The sequence below is a fragment of the Haliotis rufescens genome, unplaced genomic scaffold (assembly GCF_023055435.1).
Source record: "Haliotis rufescens isolate VD_foot unplaced genomic scaffold, xgHalRufe1.0.p SCAF_14, whole genome shotgun sequence".
NCBI lineage: Eukaryota > Metazoa > Mollusca > Gastropoda > Lepetellida > Haliotidae > Haliotis > Haliotis rufescens.
Window position 1 is genome coordinate 33851054 of NW_025963824.1, and position 27997 is coordinate 33879050.

At 40.2% G+C, this 27997-nt stretch overlaps 1 protein-coding gene across 4 annotated transcripts in view; it reads right to left on the reverse strand.

The window, feature by feature from the left end:
• Window positions 1-587: 587 nt before the first annotated feature.
• The window catches only part of LOC124122554 (E3 ubiquitin-protein ligase DCST1-like), a 45949-nt gene continuing 18539 nt past the window's right edge, over window positions 588-27997 (reverse strand). For 2 of the 4 annotated variants that reach the window (XM_048395314.1, XM_048395313.1), the window contains 10 exons: window positions 27541-27674; window positions 27027-27181; window positions 24174-24273; window positions 16531-16626; window positions 14304-14430; window positions 12196-12312; window positions 9385-9527; window positions 6705-6818; window positions 2427-2612; window positions 588-1332 (listed from right to left, as the gene is read on the reverse strand). In XM_048395314.1, coding sequence (XP_048251271.1) covers window positions 1228-1332; window positions 2427-2612; window positions 6705-6818; window positions 9385-9527; window positions 12196-12312; window positions 14304-14430; window positions 16531-16626; window positions 24174-24273; window positions 27027-27181; window positions 27541-27674 — 1277 coding nt within the window. In that variant the 3' untranslated portion in view covers window positions 588-1227. The other 2 variants (XM_048395315.1, XM_048395316.1) reach the window with 2 other exon arrangements.

Genomic DNA, 27997 nt, shown 5'->3' on the forward strand with positions numbered 1-27997 from the left:
GACTGGTAAAGATAATATACGTATGTGACTGGTAAAGATAGTATGCGTATGTGACTGGTAAAGATAGTATACGTATGTGACTGGTAAAGATAGTATATGTATGTGACTGGTGAAGATAGTATATGTATGTGACTGGTGAAGATAGTATACTTATGTGACTGGTGAAAATAGTATACTTATGTGACTGGTAAAGATAATTTATAGCTGGAAATAGTTATGTGTTTGTCATATACAATCCACAGGGTTATTTGTATTAACAAAGTGATCTTTGACGTCGGCGGTATGAAAACACTTTGTGAGTTGGTGCCAAGTGAAACCCCTTCGACGGATACTGGCCAACTGGAGTTGTCTCCCTTAATTTGCTCTCGCCTTCCCATCACAGCCTGGTGCATCTTCGCGATATTTCGACACATTACATTGAGGTGGTAACGCATATTTTATCCAGTTTAGATCAAAGATAGCTATTTCACGTTGTCTCATTAATCTTGTTTGTTTATTTGTTTGTTCAACTGTCTAACTCCAGCAATATTCCAGTAATATGCTCGCGGCCTGGAAATAATTGAGTCTCGACCAGACAAATCCCTTGATTAATATAATAAGCAAAGATTTATTTTAGTCAAATTTCAACTATGACAGTTTGGCGAGACACACTGGGCATGAGAGGTAGTGAAGCAGTGTAACCAACAATACTGTCAGACACTTCGTGCTGGTGAAATCGTAGGTGTTCATTCGGCTGGATGAAATATGAATCACTTCGGCGGCATTCAAATTTGGTTTCCTGTTTTTGACACATTTTGCTTGTAGTTCCTGGAAGGTTTCTGTCTGGGAAAAAGTGAGGTGAAATGGAGTGTAACGTCGCGTCAATATTGTTGCACTTATTTGCACGCGTGTTAGTGCGTGTGCGTGGGCGGGCGTCTGCGTTTCTGAGATACCATGCCGCAGTTTTAACTTGAGTCACCGACTCAGACACAGTCTGCAGACTCCGAGCCGACCTCTCCTTCAAGTCTCCCCTTAGGCCGAGAGCCTGACAGGAAAAGAACACATGACCTTTTTTAACATCTTTTGGTATCACGCCCCGGGCATCAAACCCCGATCTTCCACTACCTGGGCAGTTGCTGTATCCACTAGACCACAGAGGCGGTCTTCAGTTCACAGTACAGTCAGGGTTACGTGATGCAAACAAAACACATCAATGTCAGTACTGGTGAACTGAACCGTATATTTATATTAATCGAAAATATCGTCATCGGTGATGTCGCTGTCATCCTCAGCTGCAGATATGTCGTCACCGTCACCGCCACCATGAGTCTTTTGACATGCGTAGCACTTCTTCTGCAAAGCACAGAATACACAGACTGTATTGAAATGCACAGCACACTTACGTTAAAGCAACACACAGAGAACACTGAAGTTATTAAAACATACAGAGAACACTGAAGTTATTGAAACATACAGAAAACGAGAACGTTTTTGAAGCATATAGAGAACACTGATGTTATTAAAACATATAGAGAACACTTATGTTATTGAAGCATTTAGAGAACGCTGAAGTTATTAAAACATACAGAGAAGACTGGCGTTATTGAAGCATATAGAGAACACTGATGTTATTAAAACATATAGAGAACACTGATGTTATTGAAACATATAGAGAACACTGAAGTTATTAAAACATACAGAAAACACTGACGTTATTGAAACATACAGAAAACACGAACGTTTTTGAAGCATATAGAGAACACTGATGTTATTAAAACATATAGAGAACACTGATGTTATTGAAGCATTTAGAGAACACTGAAGTTATTAAAACATACAGAGAAGACTGACGTTATTGAAGCATATAGAGAACACTGATGTTATTAAAACATATAGAGAACACTGATGTTATTGAAACATACAGAAAACACTGACGTTATTGAAACATACAGAAAACACGAACGTTATTGAAGCATATAGAGAACACTGATGTTATTAAAACATACAGAAAACACTGACGTTATTAAAACATACAGAAAACACTGACGTCATTGAAACATACAGAAAACACGAACGTTATTGAAGCATATAGAGAACACTGATGTTATTAAAACATACAGAAAACACTGACGCCATTAAAACATACAGAAAACACTGACGTTATTGAAACATACAGAAAACACGAACGTTATTGAAGCATATAGAGAACACTGATGTTATTAAAACATATAGAGAACCCTGATGTTATTGAAACAAATAGAGAACACTGAAGTTATTAAAACATACAGAGAAGACTGGCGTTATTGAAACATACAGAAATCGCAATACGCCAATTGTGTCAACATAGCGTGAAGTAATGTTGCATTTGTCAATGAGAAATATTTAGATATTGTGGGTGCATAAATCCATGGATAAGCGCTACCAGACAAGTCACCGCTGCGTCCCACCTTGACATCAAGCCAGCAGTCTTTACAGTAGGTGAATTTGCAGCCTTCAGTTTCGCAGTCGTGGAAGTCGTTGTTTTTTGGATCCTCACATATGAGACACGTGGGCTTGGCTTTAGCGAATCTCTCCAGGCACTTGCAGCACCGCGGGAACTCTTGCACAAGGGCACTGAGCACACCTGTAGGGTGCTGTGTGGAGAACACATACAGGTAGGTCAAACATCAAACAACTGAAGCACTGAGCACACCTGTAGGGTGCTGTGTGGAGAACACATACAGGTAGGTCAAACATCAAACAACTGAAGCACTGAGCACACCTGTAGGGTGCTGTGTGGAGAACACATACAGATAGGTCAAACATCAAACAACTGACGCACTGAGCACACCTGTAGGGTGCTGTGGGGAGAACACATACAGGTAGGTCAAAAATCAAACAACTGAAGCACTGAGCACACCTGTAGAGTGCTGTGTGGAGAACACATACAGGTAGGTCAAACATCAAACAACTGAAGCACTGAGCACACCTGTAGGGTTCTGTGTGGAGAACACATACAGGTAGGTCAAACATCAAACTCATTCAAATCAGATCTAAGTTATCGCTGCTGCTAAAGAAAGGTTTGCGGTCAGCCTATTACGGGTTACGTCACAACGACCTTTCGCGAACTTGAACCGACCATCGAAATTACTAACAAGAAGTCGACATCAGTCAATTAGAAAGCAACTGTCACATTCCGACTGTCACTTCTGGTAAGCGACATTTTGATTAGTCGGATGAAAGGTCGTTCTGACGTGACCCGTAATCGGATGTCCTCATATCTTTGTTTGTTTGTTTGTTTGTTGTTAAACGCCGCACTCAGCAATATTTCAGCTATATGACGGCGGTCTGTAAATAATCGAATCTGGACCAGACAATCCAGTGATTGACATCATGAGCATCGATCCACGCAATAGGGATACGATAACATGCATCAACCAAGTGAGCGACCCTGACCACCCGATCCCGTTGGTCGCCTCTTACGACAAGCTTAGTCGCTTTTTACCGCAAGTATGGGTTGCTGAAGACCTATTCTACCCCGGGTCTTCACGGGTCAACAAACCAACTGAAGCACTGAGCACATCTATGTGACGCTGTGTGAAGTAAACATACAGGCAGGCCTGACACAAACAGATAGCGTGGGTATACGTAAATATTGTGTGGGTTTACGTACAGATGGAGTGAGTATACCTTCAGATGGTGTGAGTATTCATACAGTTTGTGTGGGTATACGAACAGATAGTGTGGGTATACGTAAATATTGTGTGGGTTTACGTACAGATGGAGTGAGTATACCTTCAGATGGCATGAGTATTCATACAGTTTGTATGGGTATACGAACAGATAGTGTGGGTATACGTAAATATTGTGTGGGTTTACGTACAGATGGAGTGAGTATACCTTCAGATGGCATGAGTATTCATACAGTTTGTATGGGTATACGAACAGATAGTGTGGGTATACGTAAATATTGTGTGGGTTTACGTACAGATGGAGTGAGTATACCTTCAGATGGCATGAGTATTCATACAGTTTGTGTGGGTATACGAACAGATAGTGTGGGTATACGTAAATATTGTGTGGGTTTACGTACAGATGGAGTGAGTATACCTTCAGATGGCATGAGTATTCATACAGTTTGTATGGGTATACGAACAGATAGTGTGGGTATACGTAAATATTGTGTGGGTTTACGTACAGATGGAGTGAGTATACCTTCAGATGGTGTGAGTATTCATACACTTTGTGCGGGTATACGTAAATATTGTGTGGTATACGTACAGAATGGAGTGAGTATATGTGCGATTTGAGTGAGTACACATACAGATTTTGTAGGCATACCTACAGATAGAGTATACATACAGATATAGTTGGAAGATGTTCAAAAAGTGCGAGTATACAGGCAGATTGTGTAGGTATATATACTCACAAGCCAAAGAAACGCAAGTGGTTTTAAGCAAATAGGTAACAAACACGGAGCCATAACTTGATACGAGTTTTAGTATTTAGTGAAGCCTGATTTTTGAAAGCCCCGAGTAAAAATGAATCGCCAAAACGCACCATTTCAATCAATATGTGGGTATCATGCACCCATTTCCCGCGAAATCGAAAATGTACGAACTGTCACGAACTGTAGGGGGTATAAAACTGTGGCCGATTCTTAACCTACCACTCCTTGGTCAACAATACCACGCATAACTCAAATTCAGAGAAACCAGGCTATCGGATGTTTGGAAGCTGGAGCGTCTGTCCAAGATGCTGCCCGTAATTTCAACGTTAACATAACCACAATTTACCGTCTCCTGCATCGATACAATGCTACACAGACCACAGATGACCTTCCTCGGAGCGGTCGTCCTAGGGTCACCACACCTCCACAAGATCTGCAGATTACCCGTCAACACCAGCGACATCCGTTCCTAACTGCAAGTGAAAGTGCTCGACAGACCATTGGAACACATAATCGACACATTAGCCGGGACACTCTGATCCGATGTCTCCGTTCCAACAACCTCAGATGTCGCCGACCAGCACGTCGTCCTGTTCTCCAACCACGGCATCGACAAGCACGACTTCAGTGGGCACAGGGTCATCACAATAAGCGTCATCGTGAGTGGAGGCGTGTCATCTTCTCTGATCAAAGTCGCTTTTGTGTCTCCCATGCAGACGGAAGAGTCAAAATTTGGCGGCGTCGATGTGATCGTTTCGCTGACAGAAACGTTGTGGAAAGGGATCCATGGGGTTGACCTAGCGCCATGATATGGGCAGGGATTGGACTTAATGCGAGACTTAAACCCATGTGCTTTCTGAATGTTGGTCAAGGTCGGGGACACGGCGTCACTGTTCACCGGTATATCGACCAAGTGATCAGACCCCACGTTGTTCCTTTTTTTGCACAACATCAACAACACATTTCCCAGCAGGTTAATGCTCGTCCCCATGTTGCCAGAGCTACCATGGCCTATGCAACAACACAACATCCGTGTTCTACCGTGGCCAACCCTCAGCCCTGATCTGAACCCTATCGAACACTTGTGGGATGAGGTTCAAAGGCGTCTGCACAATGTGCGCCCGGTCCCTACAACTGCCGATGAACTACGCACAGATACTCTGGATGTGTGCAGGAGGATCCCTAGGGCCTTCACAAATCGTCTGATTGGTATGTCTTGTCTTTACTGTTGAAAATGAATAACATGTATACTGAATACTCGACTTGTGTTTCCTTTGCGTGTGAGTATAGATAGATACATAGTTGGGAAATCTAAATATATAGTGGTAAATGTATATATAATGAGAACATGTACAAATTGTGTGATTTACGTACAGATGGAGCGAGTATACGTTTCGATAGTTTGGGTATACATACAGACAGATTGAGTATATGTACAGATAATGTGGATATACGTACAGATAGTGTGGATATACGTACAGATAGTGTGGATATACGTACAGATAGTGTGGATATACGTACAGATAGTGTGGATATACGTACAGATAGTGTGGATATACGTTCCGATAGTTTGGGTATACATACAGACAGATTGAGTATATGTACAGATAATGTGGATATACGTACAAATAGTATGGATATACGTAAAGGCATCGTGGATATACGTACAGATAGTGTGGACATACGTACAGATAGTGTGATTATACGTACAGATAGTGTGGATATACGTACAGATAGTGTGGATATACGTACAGATAGTGTGGATATACGTACATATAGTGTGGATATACGTACAGATAGTGTGGATATACGTACAGATAGTGTGATTATACGTACAGATAGTGTGGATATACGTACAGATAGTGTGGATATACGTACAGATAGTGTGGATATACGTACAGATAGTGTGATTATACGTACAGATAGTGTGGATATACGTACAGATAGTGTGGATATACGTACAGATAGCGTGGATATACGTACATATAGTGTGGATATACGTACAGAGTGTGGATATACGTACAGATAGTGTGATTATACCTACAGATAGTGTGGATATACGTACATATAGTGTGGATATATGTACAGACAGTGTGGATATACGTACATATAGAGTGAGTATACGTACAGATAGTGTGGATATACGTACAGATAGTGTGGATATACGTACATATAGAGTGGATATATGTACAGACAGTGTGGATATATGTACATATAGAGTGAGTATACGTACAGATAGTGTGGATATACGTACATATAGTGTGGATATACGTAAATATAGAGTGAGTATACTCACCGATAAGGACCCCGCCTTGACCTGCTTTCTGACCTTGTGTCTCATCTGGCGGAGGAAACCTTTGCGTTTCTTCAACATGTCGTTGTACATGTACAACACTCGTCTCTTCTCTCTCTGAACATACAAAGTGAACAATACGACATGTACAACACTCGTCTCTTCTCCCTCTCAACACAACATATGGATATTTATACATGTACAACACTCGTCTCTTCTCTCTCTGAACACAACATACGGATATTTATACATGTACAACACTCGTCTCTTCTCTCTCTGAACACAACATATGGATATTTATACATGTACAACACTCGTCTCTTCTCCCTCTCAACACAACATATGGATATTTATACACGTACAACACTCGTCTCTTCTCCCTCTCAACACAACATAGGGATATTTATACATGTACAACACTCGTCTCTGCTCCCCCTCAACACAACATATGGATATTTATACATGTACAACACTCGTCTCTTCTCCCTCTCAACACAACATAGGGATATTTATACATGTACAACACTCGTCTCTTCTCTTTCTCAACACAACATATGGATATTTATACACGTACAACACTCGTCTCTGCTCCCCCTCAACACAACATATGGATATTTATACATTTACAACACTCGTCTCTTCTCTTTTTCAACACAACATATGGATATTTATACATTTACAACACTCGTCTCTTCTCTTTCTCAACACAACATATGGATATTTATACATGTACAACACTCGTCTCTTCTCCCTCTCAACACAACATATGGATGTTTATACATGTACAACACTCGTCTCTTCTCTTTCTCAACACAACATATGGATATTTATTCATGTACAACACTCGTCTCTGCTCCCCCTCAACACAACATATGGATATTTATACATGTACAACACTCGTCTCTTCTCTTTTTCAACACAACATATGGATATTTATACATGTACAACACTCGTCTCTTCTCTTTCTCAACACAACATATGGATATTTATACATGTACAACACTCGTCTCTGCTCCCCCTCAACACAACATATGGATATTTATACATGTACAACACTCGTCTCTTCTCTTTTTCAACACAACATATGGATATTTATACATGTACAACACTCGTCTCTTCTCCCTCTCAACACAACATACGGATATTTATACATGTACAACACTCGTCTCTTCTCCCCCTCAACACAACATATGGATATTTATACATGTACAACACTCGTCTCTTCTCTTTCTCAACACAACACATTGATATTTATACATGTACAACACTCGTCTCTTCTCTCTCTCAACACAACATACGGATATTTATACATGTACAACACTCGTCTCTTCTCCCTCTCAACACAACAAATGGATATTTATACACGTACAACACTCGCCTCTTCTCCCTCTCAACACAAATATGGTATTTATAAAGCATTCGCCTCGTGTTTTTCTTGACGTCACAAAGCCAAGAATATCAGAACAAAAGACATTGTCTTTCTTTACTTACTCTTTCCAAATGGTAAGTACACAATTAATAACCTACCAGAAACTAAGAATTTATGTCAGGGAGGATAGCTGAAAAGATCGCAGCCTGATTTGATTGACCACATTGATTGAATTGGTTCCTCATTATTTTCAACATATTCCCCTCCGAGGTCCACACATTTCTGCCAACGTCGCCAGATCACCTGGATCCCACTGGTGTAGAAGGTTTCCTCTTTGTGGTGTCAAACGTCTTCAACAGCAGCAATGATGACATCAAAGTTTGCGCAATGCTTGCAAGGCAGTATTTCTTTAAGCGTCGCAAGAGGTGGAAATCTGACAGTTCTAAATCTGGTGAATACGGACGATGTTCAATGAGTTTAAATCCACAGTCATAAATTCGGCCACAGCGACAACAGATTTGTGCATAGATGCATTGTCGTGATGGAACAATGTACAATTCGCGATATTCTCACGCAGTTGCCGACGCAGATTAACATTACATTGTTGGTGATCTGACCTTCCGAGAGCTAGTCCACCATGGCCACTTTTTGGATCCGAACAATCCGAAGTCACTGCCATGGCAGCTGATTGAGCAGAGACTTTGCCTTCTTCCGAGGAGGAGACGTCAGATGTTTTCACTGCTTTGACTGCTGTTTGCTCTGTGGCTGATAGAGGTGAAACCCGGCCCATCCAGCAGTGAGAGTCAGACCAGGGCCCCACAAACTGTTGTTTGTTCTGTGGCTGTGGGAGGTGAAACCCGGCCCATCCATCAGTGAGAGTCAGATCAGGGCCCCACAAACTGTTGTTTGCTCTGTGGCTGATAGAGGTGAAACCCGGCCCATCCATCAGTGAGAGTCAGACCAGGGCCCCACAAACTGTTGTTTGCTCTGTGGCTGATAGAGGTGAAACCCGGCTCATCCATCAGTGAGAGTCAGACCAGGGCCCCACAAACTATGCTGGTCGTGAGAGGCTACTGAAAGGATCACTTGGTTGCATGTCATTGTACCATCACATCAATCACTGGTTTCTCTGGTCCTGACACGGTTAGAATAGACTGGACAACTGCTGACTGCGACGTTAAACAGGAAACAATACAACAAACAAAAAACAAACACATACATACAGAACTCACACGTTCTTACGTTGAAACCATTACACTACAGGCAGCTGCACCTTCCTCTAATGTGTTACCGGAAGTTGAAAGAGTTACCTACCTTCCTGTAGAAGAAGCAACAGATCTGCCTCCTCAGACGCAGACCGTAGGCCTCGAAGTACATGAAGACCCACACGCTGACGTAGATGCTGTAGATTGAGATGATGATACGGGTGTCCACCTTGGTCGGAGAAGGCAGGCAGTCTGAAGGAACATCGACATGGCAGTAACGCCACTCAGTGATCCCATTCCAATCATGTCGAGTTTTTAAAAAAACTATTTCTTTACGGGATGTAACTTGTATAATTAGACGTCCACAAACAGCCTCGCTAGTTGTACCCTGCGCCACGACAGTCGTAAGTCTATGTTAAAGAAACGGATCTACGATCACCTTAGCGCCACGACAGTCGTCGTAGGTCTTAGTTAAATAATTGGAGTTACGATCACCTTAGCGCCACGACAATCGTCGTAGGTCTATGTTAAAGAATGGGAGTTACGATCACCTTAGCGCCACGACAGTCGTAGGTCTATGTTAAAGAAACGGATCTACGATCACCTTAGCGCCACAACAGTCGTAAGTCTATGTTAAAGAATGGGAGTTACGATCACCTTAGCGCCACGACAGTCGTAGGTCTATGTTAAAGTATGGGAGTTACGATCACCTTAGCGCCACGACAGTCTTAGGTCTATGTTAAAGAATGGGAGTTACAATCACCTTAGCGTCACGACAGTCGTAGGTCTATGTTAAAGAATGGGAGTTACGATCACCTTAGCGCCACGACAGTCGTAGGTCTATGTTAAAGAATGGGAGTTACGATCACCTTAGCGTCACGACAGTCGTAGGTCTATGTTAAAGAAACGGATCTACCATCACCTTAGCGCCACGACAGTCGTCGTAGGTCTTAGTTAAATAATTGGAGTTACGATCACCTTAGCGCCACGACAGTCGTCGTAGGTCTATGTTAAAGAATGGGAGTTACGATCACCTTAGCGCCACGACAGTCGTAGGTCTATGTTAAAGAATGGGAGTTACGATCACCTTAGCACCACGACAGTCGTAGGTCTATGTTAAAGAATGGGAGTTACGATCACCTTAGCGCCACGACAGTCGTAGGTCTATGTTAAGGTATGGGAGTTACGATCACCTTAGCGCCACGACAGTCTTAGGTCTATGTTAAAGAATGGGAGTTACAATCACCTTAGCGCCACGACAGTCGTAGGTCTATGTTAAAGAATGGGAGTTACGATCACCTTAGCGCCACGACAGTCGTAGGTCTATGTTAAAGAAACGGATCTACGATCACCTTAGCGCCACGACAGTCGTTGTAGGTCTTAGTTAAATAATTGGAGTTACGATCACCTTAGCGCCACGACAGTCGTCGTAGGTCTATGTTAAAGAATGGGAGTTACGATCACCTTAGCGCCACGACAGTCGTAGGTCTATGTTAAAGAAACGGATCTACGATCACCTTAGCGCCACAACAGTCGTAAGTCTATGTTAAAGAATGGGAGTTACGATCACCTTAGCGCCACGACAGTCGTAGGTCTATGTTAAAGAATGGGAGTTACGATCACCTTAGCGCCACGACAGTCGTAGGTCTATGTTAAAGAATGGGAGTTACGATCACCTTAGCACCACGACAGTCGTAGGTCTTAGTTAAAGAATGGGAGTTACGATCACCTTAGCGCCACGACAGTCGTAGGTCTATGTTAAAGAATGGGAGTTACGATCACCTTAGCGCCACGACAGTCGTAGGTCTATGTTAAAGAATGGGAGTTACGATCACCTTAGCGCCACGACAGTCGTAGGTCTATGTTAAAGAAACGGATCTACCATCACCTTAGCGCCACGACAGTCGTCGTAGGTCTTAGTTAAATAATTGGAGTTACGATCACCTTAGCGCCACGACAGTCGTCGTAGGTCTATGTTAAAGAATGGGAGTTACGATCACCTTAGCGCCACGACAGTCGTAGGTCTATGTTAAAGAATGGGAGTTACGATCACCTTAGCGCCACGACAGTCGTAGGTCTATGTTAAAGAATGGGAGTTACGATCACCTTAGCACCACGACAGTCGTAGGTCTATGTTAAAGAATGGGAGTTACGATCACCTTAGCGCCACGACAGTCGTAGGTCTATGTTAAAGAAACGGATCTACGATCACCTTAGCGCCATGACAGTCGTAGGTCTATGTTAAAGAATGGGAGTTACGATCACCTTAGCGCCACGACAGTCGTAGGTCTATGTTAAAGTATGGGAGTTACGATCACCTTAGCGCCACGACAGTCTTAGGTCTATGTTAAAGAATGGGAGTTACAATCACCTTAGCGTCACGACAGTCGTAGGTCTATGTTAAAGAATGGGAGTTACGATCACCTTAGCGCCACGACAGTCGTCGTAGGTCTATGTTAAAGAATGGGAGTTACGATCACCTTAGCGCCACGACAGTCTTAGGTCTATGTTAAAGTATGGGAGTTACGATCACCTTAGCGCCACGACAGTCTTAGGTCTATGTTAAAGTATGGGAGTTACGATCACCTCAGCGCCACGACAGGCGTGACCACATTCATAGACCTACAATGACGTCATTCTATAACCGGTCTTAACACATCCATTTACCTACAAAAATATGTTTCTACAACTGGCCTCAACACATTCATTAACCCACAATTACATCACTTTTCAACCGTGTGACAGAAAAAGTCACGTTCCAGATCATCGCCTTAATATCAACTTGAATGCACGTGTGTATATGGCTGCTTGTTCTAGTCCGGTTATGCCGGTTTTATATTTTACCCGTTGACCTACTTCCCAAATCAATGCTCAGTTTTCATCCAGACAAGGAATATGGCGTTTCTACACTGTGACATACCTGCGTTCGTGGTGAGATGATGAATTTCGTGCTCGGAGTTGAAAGTAAGAAGAAACATTCGGACGATCTCGCTGATAAATCCTCGTCCCTCCACATTGATACTGACTCGATGTTTCCCTGCCAAAGAAAACAAGCGGTATGACGTACACTGGTGGCAACCTTCATATTGATGACATGAATCAAGCAGTATGACGTACCAGGGACGCAACCTACATATTGATGACATGAATCAAGCAGTATGACGTACCAGGGACGCACCCTACATATTGATGACATGTATCAAGCAGTATAACGTACCAGGGACGCACCCTACATATTAATGACATGTATCAAGCAGTATGACGTACCAGGGACGCACCCTACATATTGATGATATGAATCAAGCAGTATGACGTACCAGGGTGGCGCCTACATATTGATGACATCTATCAAGCAGTATGACGTACCAGGGACGCATCCTACATATTGATGACATGAATCAAGCAGTATGACGTACCAGGGTGGAGCCAACATAATGACGATATGTATCGAGCAGTAAAGGGTGAGGTGAGGTGAGGTGAAATTGGGTTTAACGTCGCGTCAAAGATTATTGCACTTATATAGCGACGTACATGTACGTGTGTTTGTTTGTGTGGCTGCTTGTACTAGTCCGGACTGATGCCGATTTATAGTGCTAGCCCACTGAGATACCATGCCGCAGTTTAACATGAATACACCATTCAGACACAGTATACTGACTCCGAGCCGACCAGTCCTTGTTTAAGCCCCTTAAAGCCGAGCGCCAGATAGGGTTACAACAAGTACCATCTTTTAACGGCTTTTGGTATGACGCGGTCGGGGATCGAACCCCGGACCTTCCGCTCTCCGGGCGGACGCTCTACCACTAGACCAAGGAGGCGGTATCACGTAAAGGGACGCACCCTACATATTGATGACACGAATCAAGCAGTAAGACGTACCAGCATTGCACCCTACATATTGATGACATGTATCAAGCAGTATAATGTAACAGCGTGGCGCCTAAATAATGATGACATGTAACAAGAAGTGTGACGTACCAGGGACGTACCCTACATATTGATGACATGAGTCAAGCAGTATGACGTACCAGGGAAGCACCCTACATATTGATGACATGTATCAAGCAGTATGACGTACCAGGGACGCACCCTACATATTGATGACATGTATCAAGCAGTATGACGTACCAGGGACGCACCCTACATATTGATGACATGTATCAAGCAGTATGACGTACCAGGGACGCACCCTACATATTGATTGCATGTATCAAGCAGTATGGCGAACCAGGGACGCACCCTACATATTGATGACATGTATCAAGCAGTATGATGTACCAGGGACGCACCCTAAATATTGATGACATGTATCAAGCAGTATGACGTACCAGGGACGCACCCTACACATTGATGACATGTATCAAGCAGTATGACGTACCAGGGACGCACCCTACATATTGATGACATGTATCAAGCAGTATGACGTACCCGGGACCCACCCTACATATTGATGACATGTATCAAGCAGTATGACGTACCGGGGACGCACCCTACATATTGATTGCATGTATCTAGCAGTATGGCGTACCAGGGACGCACCCTACAAATTGATGACATGTATCAAGCAGTATGACGTACCAGGGACGCACCCTACATATTGATGTCATGTATCTAGCAGTATGGCGTACCAGGGACGCACCCTACATATTGATGACATGTATCAAGCAGTATGACGTACCAGGGACGCACCCTACATATTGATGACATGTATCAAGCAGTATGACGTACAAGGGACGCACCCTACACATTGATGTCATGTATCTAGCAGTATGACGTACCAGGGACGCACCCTAAATATTGATGTCATGTGTCTAGCAGTATGACGTACCAGGGACGCACCCTACATATTGATGACATGTATCAAGCAGTATGACGTACCAGGGACGCACCCTACACATTGATGCCATGTATCTAGCAGTATGACGTACGAGGGACGCACCCTACATATTGATGACAACGTGGAAGGGGGAGGGGGCAGACAGTGTGAGAGATGTATTCAGGTGAGAGTGTCAATGTTCAGCAGCTCACCCTGCTGCTTGTAGTCGACCCTGCTGTGGCGGCGGATGACGTCGAGCACCCAGAACAGCAGGAAGTCCATCATGATGACGATGCCGGTGACGAGAGCTCGGAACAACAGGTGCACCGTCCCCTTTACCTGCACAGGGAGATAGGCGATACTGGCGGGAATGGCGGGAATGGCGATAATGGCGGGAATGGCGCGACAGCATGTGTGACAATAACATTGTCTGGTGTTTTTCAAAATTGTCTGTCATATAATGACAAGTGTGTTCACGTCTTGTTCTCATACAGCCAGTGTCATATCTCGTGAATATTTTTACACCAATGGCCACGTTCAACGCATGCGCTAATTTATTGTGATGTATAGATCTGATATGGTATGGTAGAGATATCCCTACACCCACCTACATATACCTACCAACACCATGCCAATCTGCTTACACCTTACAACTAGATGTAGCCCTGATGGTGGTACATACACCCTGATGGTGGTACATACACCCTGATGGTGGTAGAGATCTACACAGCCTGATGGTGGTTCATACACCTTGGTGGTGGTACATACACCCTGGTGGTGGTACATACATTCTGATTGGGGTACATACACCCTGATAGTGGTACAGATCTGCATACACCCTGATGGTGGTTCATACACCCTGATGGTGGTACATACACCCTGATGGGGGTGTATACACCCTGATGGGGGTACATACACCCTGGTAGTGGTACAGATCTACATACACCCTGATGGTGGTTCATACACCCTGATGGTGGTACATACACCCTGATGGGGGTGTAAACACCTTGATGGTGGTTCATACACCCTGATGGTGGTTCATACACCCTGATGGTGGTAGAGATCTACACACCCTGATGGTGGTTCATACACCCTGATGGTGGTACATACACCCTGAGAGTGGTAGAGATCTACATACACCCTGATAGTGGTAGAGATCTAAATATACCCTGATGGTGGTTCATACACCTTGGTGGTGGTACATACACCCTGGTGGTGGTACATACATTCTGATTGGGGTACATACACCCTGATGGTGGTACAGATCTGCATACACCCTGATGGTGGTACATACACCCTGATGGGGGTGTATACACCCTAATGGGGGTACATACACCCTGGTAGTGGTACAGATCTACATACACCCTGATGGTGGTTCATACACCCTGATGGTGGTACATACACCCTGATGGGGGTACATACACCCTGATGGGGGTACATACACCCTGATGGGGGTACATACACCCTGGTAGTGGTACAGATCTACATACACCCTAATGGGGGTACATACACCCTGATTGGGGTACATACACCCTGATGGGGGTACATACACCCTGATGGTCGTACAGATCTACATACACCCTGATGGGAGTACCTACACTCTCATAGTGGTGCATACACCCTGATGGGGGTACCTACACCCTGATAGTGGTGCATACACCCTGATGGGGTTACATACACCCTGATGGTGGTACAGATCTACATACACCCTGATTGGAGTACATACACCCTGATAGGGGTACATACACCCTGATGGGAGTACGTACACTCTCATAGTGGAGCATACACCCTGATGGGGGTACATACACCCTGATAGTGGTACATACACCCTGATGGGGGTACATACACCCTGATGGTGGTACAGATCTACATACAACCTGATTGGGGTACATACACCCTGATGATGGTACATACACCCTGATGGGGGTACCTACACCCTGATAGTGGTGCATACACCCTGATGGGAGTATATACACCCTGATGGTGATACAAATCTACATACACCCTGATGGGGGTACATACACCCTGATAGTGGTTCCGATCTACATACACCCTAATGGGGGTACATACACCCTAATGGGGGTACACACACCGTGATGGTGGTACATACACCCTGATAAGGGAACATACACCCTGATGGGAGTATATACACCCTGTTGGTGATACAGATCTACATACACCCTGATGGTGGTACATACACCCTGATAGGGGTACATACACCCTGATTGGGGTACATACACCCTGATAGTGGTACATATCTACATACACCCTGATGGTGGTACATACACCCTGATGGTGGTACATACACCCTCACGGGGGTACATACACCCTCATGGGGGTACATACACCGTGATAGGGGTACATACATCCTGGTGTGGGTACATACCCCTGATTGTGGTAAATACACCCTGATAGGGTATAGATCTGCCAGTGTCCTACCAGTTTGGACTTTTCTGTGGCCATCAGTTTCCTGGAAGTCGGATAGACAATTTTATTTTCTTCGATTTTCTTTAAAGGCAACAACACAGTCTTCCCCTGAAACAAGGGGAACTACGTTTGTAACACATATAACTAGGATTACATTTACAGCACATATAACTGGGACTTCATTTAGAGCACATATGACTAGGACTACACTTATAGCACATATAACTAGGACTACATTTAGAGCACATATAACTAGGACTACATTTACAGCACATATAACTAGGACTACATTTATAGCACATATAACTGGGACTACATTTAAAGCACATATAACTAGGACTTCATTTACAGCACATATGACTAGGACTTCATTTATAGCACATATGACTAGGAATACATTTATAGCACATATAATTAGGACCACATTCAGAGCACACATGACTAGGGCTATATTTATAGCACATATAACTAGGACTACATTTATAGCACATATAACTGAGACTACATTTATAGCACATATGACTAGGACTACATTTATAGCACATATAACTGAGACTACATTTATAGCACATATAACTAAGATAACATTTAAAGCACATATAACTAGGACTACATTTATAGCACATATAAATGGGACTACATTTATAGCACCTATAACTGAGACTAAATTTATAGCACATACAACCGAGACTTAATTTATACCACATATAACTAGGACTATGTTTTTAGTATATATAATTGAGACTACATTTATAGCACATATAACTAGAACTACATTTATAGCACATATAACTGGGACTTCATTTATAGCACATATTACTAGGACTACATTTATAGCACATATAACTGAGACTTCATTTATAGCACATATAACTAGGACTACGTTTTTAGTACATATAACTGAGACTACATTTATAGCACATATAACCATGACTACATTTATAGCACAAATAACTAGGACTACATTTATAGCACATATGACTAGGACTACATTTATAGCACATATAACTAGGACTACATTTATAGCACATATAACTGGGATCTCAGTTATAGCACATATAACTAGGACTACATTCATAGCACATATAACTAGGACTACATTTATAGCACATATAACTGGGACTTCATTTATAGCACATATAACTAGGACTACATTTATAGCACATATAACTGGGACTACATTTAAAGCACATATAACTAGGACTACATTTACAGCACATATGACTAGGACTTCATTTATAGCACTTATGACTAGGACTACATTTATAGCACATATAATTAGGACCACATTCAGAGCACACATGACTAGGACTATATTTATAGCACATATAACTAGGACTACATTTATAGCACATATAACTGAGACTACATTTATAACACATATGACATGGGGTACATTTATAGCACATATGACTAGGACTACATTTATAGCACATATAACTGAGACTACATTTATAGTACATATAACTCAGATAACATTTAAAGCGCATTTAACTAGGACTACATTTATAGCACATATAACTGGGACTACATTTATAGCACCTGTAACTGAGACTTAATTTATAGCACATATAACCGAGACTTAATTTATACCACATATAACTAGGACTACGTTTTTAGTATATATAACTGAGACTACATTTATAGCACATATAACTAGGACTACATTTATAGCACATATAACTGGGACTTCGTTTATAGCACATATGACTAGGACTACATTTATAGCACATATAACTGAGACTTCATTTATAGCACATATAACTAGGACTACGTTTTTAGTACATATAACTGAGACTACATTTATAGCACATATAACCATGAGTACATTTATAGCACAAATAACTAGGACCGCATTTGTAGCACATATGACTAGGACTACATTTATAGCACATATGAATAGGACTACATTTATAGCACATATAACTGGGATCTCATTTATAGCACATATAACTAGGACTACGTTTTTAGTACAGATAACTAGGAGTACATTTATAGCACATATAACTGGGATCTCATTTATAGCACATATAACTACCACTTTATTTAGAGCACATATGACTAGGAATACATTTATAGCACAAATAACTAGGACTACATTTATAGCACATATAACTAGGACTACATTTATAGCACATATAATTAGGACCACATTCAGAGCACATATAACTAGGACTACATTTATAGCACATATAACTGAGACTACATTTATAGCACATATGACAAGGGGTACATTTATAGCACATATGACTAGGAATACATTTATAGCACATATGACTAGGACTACATTTATAGCACACATAACTGAGACTACATTTATAGTACATATAACTCAGATAACATTTAAAGCACATATAACTAGGACTATATTTATAGCACATATAAATGGGACTATATTTATAGCACATATAAGTGAGACTTAATTTATAGCACATATAACCGAGACTTAATTTATGCCACATATAACTAGGACTACGTTTTTAGTATATATAACTGAGACTACACTTATAGCACATATAACCATGACTACATTCATAGCACATATAACTAGGACTACATTTATAGCACATATAACTGGGACTTCATTTATAGCACATGTGACTAGGACTACATTTATAGCACATATAACTGAGACTTCATTTATAGCACATATAACTAGGACTACGTTTTTAGTACATATAACTGAGACCACATTTATAGCACAAATAACTAGGACTACATTTGTAGCACATATAACTAGGACTACATTTATAGCACATATAACTAGGACTACATTTATAGCACATATAATTAGGACTACATTCAGAGCACATATAACTAGGACTACGTTTATAGGACATATAAATAGGACTACATTTATAGCACATATAACTGAGACTACATTTATAGCACATATGACAAGGGGTACATTTATAGCACATATGACTAGGAATACATTTATAGCACATATAACTAGGACTACATTTATAGCACACATAACTGGGATCTCATTTATAGCACATATAACTAGGACTACGTTTTTAGTACATATAACTAGAACTACATTTATTGCACATATAACTGGGATCTCATTTATAGCACATATAACTAGGAGTTCATTTAGAGCACATATGACTAGGAATACATTTATAGCACATATAATTAGGACCACATTCAGAGCACATATAACTAGGACTACGTTTATAGCACATATAACTATGACTACATTTATAGCACATATAACTGAGACTACATTTATAGCACATATGACAGGGTACATTTATAGCACATATGACTAGGAATACATTTATAGCACATATGACTAGGACTACATTTATAGCACACATAACTGAGACTACATTTATAGTACATATAACTCAGATAACATTTAAAGCACATATAACTAGGACTACATTTATAGCACATATAACTGGGACTACATTTATAGCACCTATAACTGAGACTTAATTTATAGCACATATAACCGAGACTTAATTTATACCACATATAACTAGGACTACGTTTTAAGTATATATAACTGAGACTACATTTGTAGCACATATAACCATGACTACATTCATAGCACATATAACTAGGACTACATTTATAGCACATATAACTGGGACTACATTTAAAGCACATATAACTAGGACTTCATTTACAGCACATACGACTAGGACTTTATTTATAGCACATATGACTAGGAATACATTTATAGCACATATAATTAGGACCACATTCAGAGCACACATGACTAGGGCTATATTTATAGCACATATAACTAGGACTACATTTATAGCACATATAACTGAGACTACATTTATAGCACATATGACTAGGACTACATTTATAGCACATATAACTGAGACTACATTTATAGCACATATAACTAAGATAACATTTAAAGCACATATAACTAGGACTACATTTATAGCACATATAAATGGGACTACATTTATAGCACCTATAACTGAGACTAAATTTATAGCACATACAACCGAGACTTAATTTATACCACATATAACTAGGACTATGTTTTTAGTATATATAATTGAGACTACATTTATAGCACATATAACTAGAACTACATTTATAGCACATATAACTGGGACTTCATTTATAGCACATATTACTAGGACTACATTTATAGCACATATAACTGAGACTTCATTTATAGCACATATAACTAGGACTACGTTTTTAGTACATATAACTGAGACTACATTTATAGCACATATAACCATGACTACATTTATAGCACAAATAACTAGGACTACATTTATAGCACATATGACTAGGACTACATTTATAGCACATATAACTAGGACTACATTTATAGCACATATAACTGGGATCTCAGTTATAGCACATATAACTAGGACTACATTCATAGCACATATAACTAGGACTACATTTATAGCACATATAACTGGGACTTCATTTATAGCACATATAACTAGGACTACATTTATAGCACATATAACTGGGACTACATTTAAAGCACATATAACTAGGACTACATTTACAGCACATATGACTAGGACTTCATTTATAGCACTTATGACTAGGACTACATTTATAGCACATATAATTAGGACCACATTCAGAGCACACATGACTAGGACTATATTTATAGCACATATAACTAGGACTACATTTATAGCACATATAACTGAGACTACATTTATAACACATATGACATGGGGTACATTTATAGCACATATGACTAGGACTACATTTATAGCACATATAACTGAGACTACATTTATAGTACATATAACTCAGATAACATTTAAAGCGCATTTAACTAGGACTACATTTATAGCACATATAACTGGGACTACATTTATAGCACCTGTAACTGAGACTTAATTTATAGCACATATAACCGAGACTTAATTTATACCACATATAACTAGGACTACGTTTTTAGTATATATAACTGAGACTACATTTATAGCACATATAACTAGGACTACATTTATAGCACATATAACTGGGACTTCGTTTATAGCACATATGACTAGGACTACATTTATAGCACATATAACTGAGACTTCATTTATAGCACATATAACTAGGACTACGTTTTTAGTACATATAACTGAGACTACATTTATAGCACATATAACCATGAGTACATTTATAGCACAAATAACTAGGACCGCATTTGTAGCACATATGACTAGGACTACATTTATAGCACATATGACTAGGACTACATTTATAGCACATATAACTGGGATCTCATTTATAGCACATATAACTAGGACTACGTTTTTAGTACAGATAACTAGGAGTACATTTATAGCACATATAACTGGGATCTCATTTATAGCACATATAACTACCACTTTATTTAGAGCACATATGACTAGGAATACATTTATAGCACAAATAACTAGGACTACATTTATAGCACATATAACTAGGACTACATTTATAGCACATATAATTAGGACCACATTCAGAGCACATATAACTAGGACTACATTTATAGCACATATAACTGAGACTACATTTATAGCACATATGACAAGGGGTACATTTATAGCACATATGACTAGGAATACATTTATAGCACATATGACTAGGACTACATTTATAGCACACATAACTGAGACTACATTTATAGTACATATAACTCAGATAACATTTAAAGCACATATAACTAGGACTATATTTATAGCACATATAAATGGGACTATATTTATAGCACATATAAGTGAGACTTAATTTATAGCACATATAAACGAGACTTAATTTATGCCACATATAACTAGGACTACGTTTTTAGTATATATAACTGAGACTACACTTATAGCACATATAACCATGACTACATTCATAGCACATATAACTAGGACTACATTTATAGCACATATAACTGGGACTTCATTTATAGCACATGTGACTAGGACTACATTTATAGCACATATAACTGAGACTTCATTTATAGCACATATAACTAGGACTACGTTTTTAGTACATATAACTGAGACCACATTTATAGCACAAATAACTAGGACTACATTTGTAGCACATATAACTAGGACTACATTTATAGCACATATAACTAGGACTACATTTATAGCACATATAATTAGGACTACATTCAGAGCACATATAACTAGGACTACGTTTATAGGACATATAAATAGGACTACATTTATAGCACATATAACTGAGACTACATTTATAGCACATATGACAAGGGGTACATTTATAGCACATATGACTAGGAATACATTTATAGCACATATAACTAGGACTACATTTATAGCACACATAACTGGGATCTCATTTATAGCACATATAACTAGGACTACGTTTTTAGTACATATAACTAGAACTACATTTATTGCACATATAACTGGGATCTCATTTATAGCACATATAACTAGGAGTTCATTTAGAGCACATATGACTAGGAATACATTTATAGCACATATAATTAGGACCACATTCAGAGCACATATAACTAGGACTACGTTTATAGCACATATAACTATGACTACATTTATAGCACATATAACTGAGACTACATTTATAGCACATATGACAGGGTACATTTATAGCACATATGACTAGGAATACATTTATAGCACATATGACTAGGACTACATTTATAGCACACATAACTGAGACTACATTTATAGTACATATAACTAAGATAACATTTAAAGCACATATAACTAGGACTACATTTATAGCACATATAACTGGGACTACATTTATAGCACCTATAACTGAGACTTAATTTATAGCACATATAACCGAGACTTAATTTATACCACATATAACTAGGACTACGTTTTAAGTATATATAACTGAGACTACATTTGTAGCACATATAACCATGACTACATTCATAGCACATATAACTAGGACTACATTTATAGCACATATAACTGGGACTTCATTTATAGCACATATGACTAGGACTACATTTATAGCACATATAACTAGGACTACGTTTTTAGTACATATAACTGAGACTACATTTATAGCACATATAACCATGACTACAGTTTATAGCACAAATAACTAGGACTACATTTATAGCACATATAACTGGGATCTCATTTATAGCACATATAACTAGGACTACGTTTTTAGTACATATAACTAGGACTACATTTATAGCACATATAACTGGGATCTCATTTATAGCACATATAACTAGGACTACATTTAGAGCTCATATAACTAGGACTACATTTACAGCACATATAACTAGGACTACATTTAAAGCACACATAACTAGGACTACATTTATAGCACATATAACTAGGACTACATTTACAGCACATATAACTAGGACTACATTTATAGCACATATAACTGGGACTACATTTAGAGCACATATAACTAGGACTACATTTACAGCACATATGACTAGGACTTCATTTATAGCACATATAACTAGGACTACATTTATAGCACATATAATTAGGACCACATTCAGAGCACACATGACTAGGACTATATTTATAGCACATATAACTAGGACTACATTTAAAGCACATATAACTCTAACTAGCTGTCTCTAACCCTAACACTAACCCAAACCCATGTCGAATTACAAGTTGCCAATCACTGAGAATATACCAGCTGTCGCTAACCCTAACCCTAACTCTAACCCAATTAGTTCTTACTTAATTCTGATCACGTACCTGCTGTTTTCGGCGGAAGTCGATATGTCGGAAGTACTTCGTTATGTATATATTGTCGTACTTGAAGTCTGTTAGATAGTTCTTCTCGTACCGGTAAGATCTGTGAAGTACAAATGGGTTGTTACAACCCGTCTCCACTTTATCGCTTTCATCTCTCATACTTATTGACATATTTAGGGATCATCGATTGCAAGTCGCAAGAGACGATGTGTGACGAAGTGTGACGATGTGTTACGATGTGTTACGATGTGTCGCGATGTGTGACGATGTGTCGCGATGTGTCACAATGTGTGACGAAGTGTGACGATGTGTCACGATGTGTGTATTGAGGGCACTTATCTTGCTCACATCTTATTTGTTCATTTGACCACAGCTAGGTGTATTTACATTTTAATTTGAAATACGTTTGATCTGACCACAGCTAGGTGTTTTTACATTTAGGAGATAAACATACTGTGTTTTCAATGTAGAGCTAGGTTACCTGTAGATTTAACCCCGCTTAATTGAATTTGGAACCGAAATGTTAAATTTAGCGCGGTTAAATCTACAGGTATCCTGGCTCTACATTGAAAACACAGTATGTTTATCTCCATTCTACCATGACTAAATAAAACGCGAACTCTTTGGTGTTAGCAAATATTTTGAGTGAAGCGGTATGGGTTGAGTTCAGTGTTTTGAGTGGGTTATCGATCTAAATTACGGAATCACCGAACAAAATATGGTGCTATATATACTCAAGCAGTTTGTTTACACCGTAATACTTGACTCGAACATATGACAGGCATTGAAAGCATGTGAGCACAGCAACTTTGTAAGCTAACATGAGGTGAGCATCCCTAAAGAAAACAAAGCAAGCTTTGCAAGGCTTTCGCTCTACATCGCACGTCACCATTATGACGTCATATCGCTCATTGTGACTCAAAAGATATGTCACAGTCGTATATAGAAAACGCAAAAATTCCAAGCTCGCTGTTGTCTCCAAAACGTAAATACATTCCCTTTGTAGATTTCTATCGTTTTCTCTGCGCGAAATGTATTGCCACACATCCTTTGAATATTGTAGTTACTGCATCTGTGCATTTTGTAACCTGTAATTGTAGATATAATTATTTAAATATGCCTACCGACAATGACTGAAAATAGTACTATTCTATGAATGTTAGCTTCCGCGGTGATGCGGCCGTCAAACCAACTGTTTCAATCAGAGGGGGTTTATTGTGATTTAATAGACTCTGATTGACCAATCAGAATTGAGTAAATTCCAAGTTCATGGTAGAATTTAATTTGAAATACGTTTGATCTGACCACATCTAGGTGTATTAAATTGTAATTTGAAATACGTTTGATTTGACCTCATCTAGGTGTTTTAGATTGTAATTTGAAATACGTTTGATCTGACCAAGGATAGGTGTATTTGAATTGTAATTTTTAATACGTTTTATCTGACCACAGATAGGTGTATTTAAATTTTAATTTGAAATACGTTTGATCTGACCACAGGTAGTTGTACTTTGGTTTTAATTTTGAATACGTTTGAACTGACCACAGCTAGGTGTATTTAAATTCTAATTTGAAATACGTTTGATTTGACCACCGCTGGGTGTGTTTTTAAATTTAATTTATAATACGTTTATCTGACCACAGCCAGGTGTATTTATATTTTAATTTGAAATACGTTTATCTGACCAGAGCTGGGTGTATTTAAATTTTAATTTGAAATACGTTTTATCTTACCACAGCTGGGTGTATTTACATATTAATTTTGAATATGTTTGATCTGACCACAGCTAGGTGTATTTACATTTTTCATCGCTACGTTTCTCAGTGTCTTATTCTTTACCCTTTGTCAACGTATGTCGTGGTACAGGGCGGTTGGGTAGCCTAGTGGATAAAGCGTTCGCTCGTCACGCCGAAGGCCCGGGTTCGATTCCCAAAATCGGTACAATGTGTGAAGCCCATTCTGTTGTCCCCCGCCGTGATATTGCTGGAATATTGCTAAAAGCGGCGTAAAACCATACTCACTCACTCACTCTGTCGTGGCACAGGATTAATACAGCATCACGTTTGATTCTCAGCTTAACCCAGCAGTTCGCGATGTAGGTATGTGTAGTGACTGATCATAGCTTCCATATAATGGCCAAATATCTACACCACAAGATTGAATTTGACATGTGAATAAATACTGCCCCATTCAATGTGTTAGGTATTCTCGGCCGTTGTTTGTCTTATGTGCATATACAATCTACAAAGAGTTGTAATCTGTAGCAAACCCCTGGGGATCCCCTGCCACTCTGGTCCCCACAAACCTTGTGTGCAGTAAACGGCGGGAACATGGAGCAGGCTGTGGCTTCAGTAATTGTCATCGTTCAACGTGGATCATTACTTCAATCTCTAGATTGTCTGGCCCAGGCTCGATTATTTACAGGCATCCGCTATATAGCTGTGATATTGCTGCGGAGTTAACAAACACACCGCATTCTGTCCCTGCTACTGGCATCACAGGTCAGACAAATATAGTTACGGTATCGCTGGTGTCAGACTATTACTCGCTAGGCCTCGCGAGGACCCGGGTAGAGAAAAGGTCTTCAGCAACCCATGCTTGGTTGATGCGACTATGCTTGTCGTAAGAGGCGACTAACGGAATCGGGTGGTCAGGGTAGCTGACATGTATGTCATCGTATCCCAATTGCGTGGATCGATGCTCATGATGTGAATCACTGAATTGTCTGGTCCAGACACGATTTTTAAAGACCGCCGTCATATAGCTGAAATATTGTTGATTGCGGCGTTAAACAACAAACCCACAAACGAAATAAGTCGCTGACGGAACAGATATAGTGTGACGTCACATACCTGAAGAATATGAAGAGAAACATGAAAGCGAGGACACGCTGAAACAGTGTCATCACAAACTCCATAGCATCACGTCTCTTCGAAAACTCGTACATTGTCGCTTTACGCGCCTCCTCCGCCCTTGTGTAGTCTAGAGCCTCGGTGTCGGCCACCACCTAGGAGAGGAGAAAAGCTGTTAGGAGTTTCTTAAAACCCGAACCACCATGAAGATCTTACTAAATGAAATGAGTTTCAATCTGACTTCCATGTGTCCGTTGAGTTCACAACATGCACGTGCTGCAACAATTATACTTATTATTCATATGAACACATAATTATCTGAATATATCTGTCAGGAATAGTGGGCCCTTACATTCGGAACACTGACCCCAAAAGGGTTTTAGAGGCAACTGTGCCCACCTTGAATGAAACTAAAGGTCAAACAATCCAGTTAAATCAAAAGTGATTATCCCTATTCCGAATTTTGAATTTGGAAATTCTGGGCCCGATCGTCGGTTTTTATCGCCATTCCAACCTTATATTGCATGTTGACGCTGAATCCCTCGTCCATGTTGTCGATCATGTCACGTGACGCTGTGTACGTTTCGCCAACCCCCGGATTGACGACCTCCATGGAGTTGCAGTCGAGGCCGATGGCTCCTGGCATCACTGCGTGGAAAATGAGTGAGTTAATGAGCGGATGTGTATTTGGGTTTGTGAGTGAGTGAGTGAGTTTGGTTAAATGTCACTCGTTGAAGGAAAGCCCGGAGTGACGCAGGTCTTAGACGTTTACCACTTTGGTGAAACCCACGAGCAAGGGCATGGTGCTGCCGAGAAACCTAGAAACATAATAAGTTTCGAACCCACGATCATAGGTTCGCATACGCGACACAACATGTATGCACGGTCAATGATGAGATACGTTTAGATCAGAAGGACATTGCATGGTCAGTGATGCGAGACGTTGAGACCAGAGGGACATTGCATGGTCA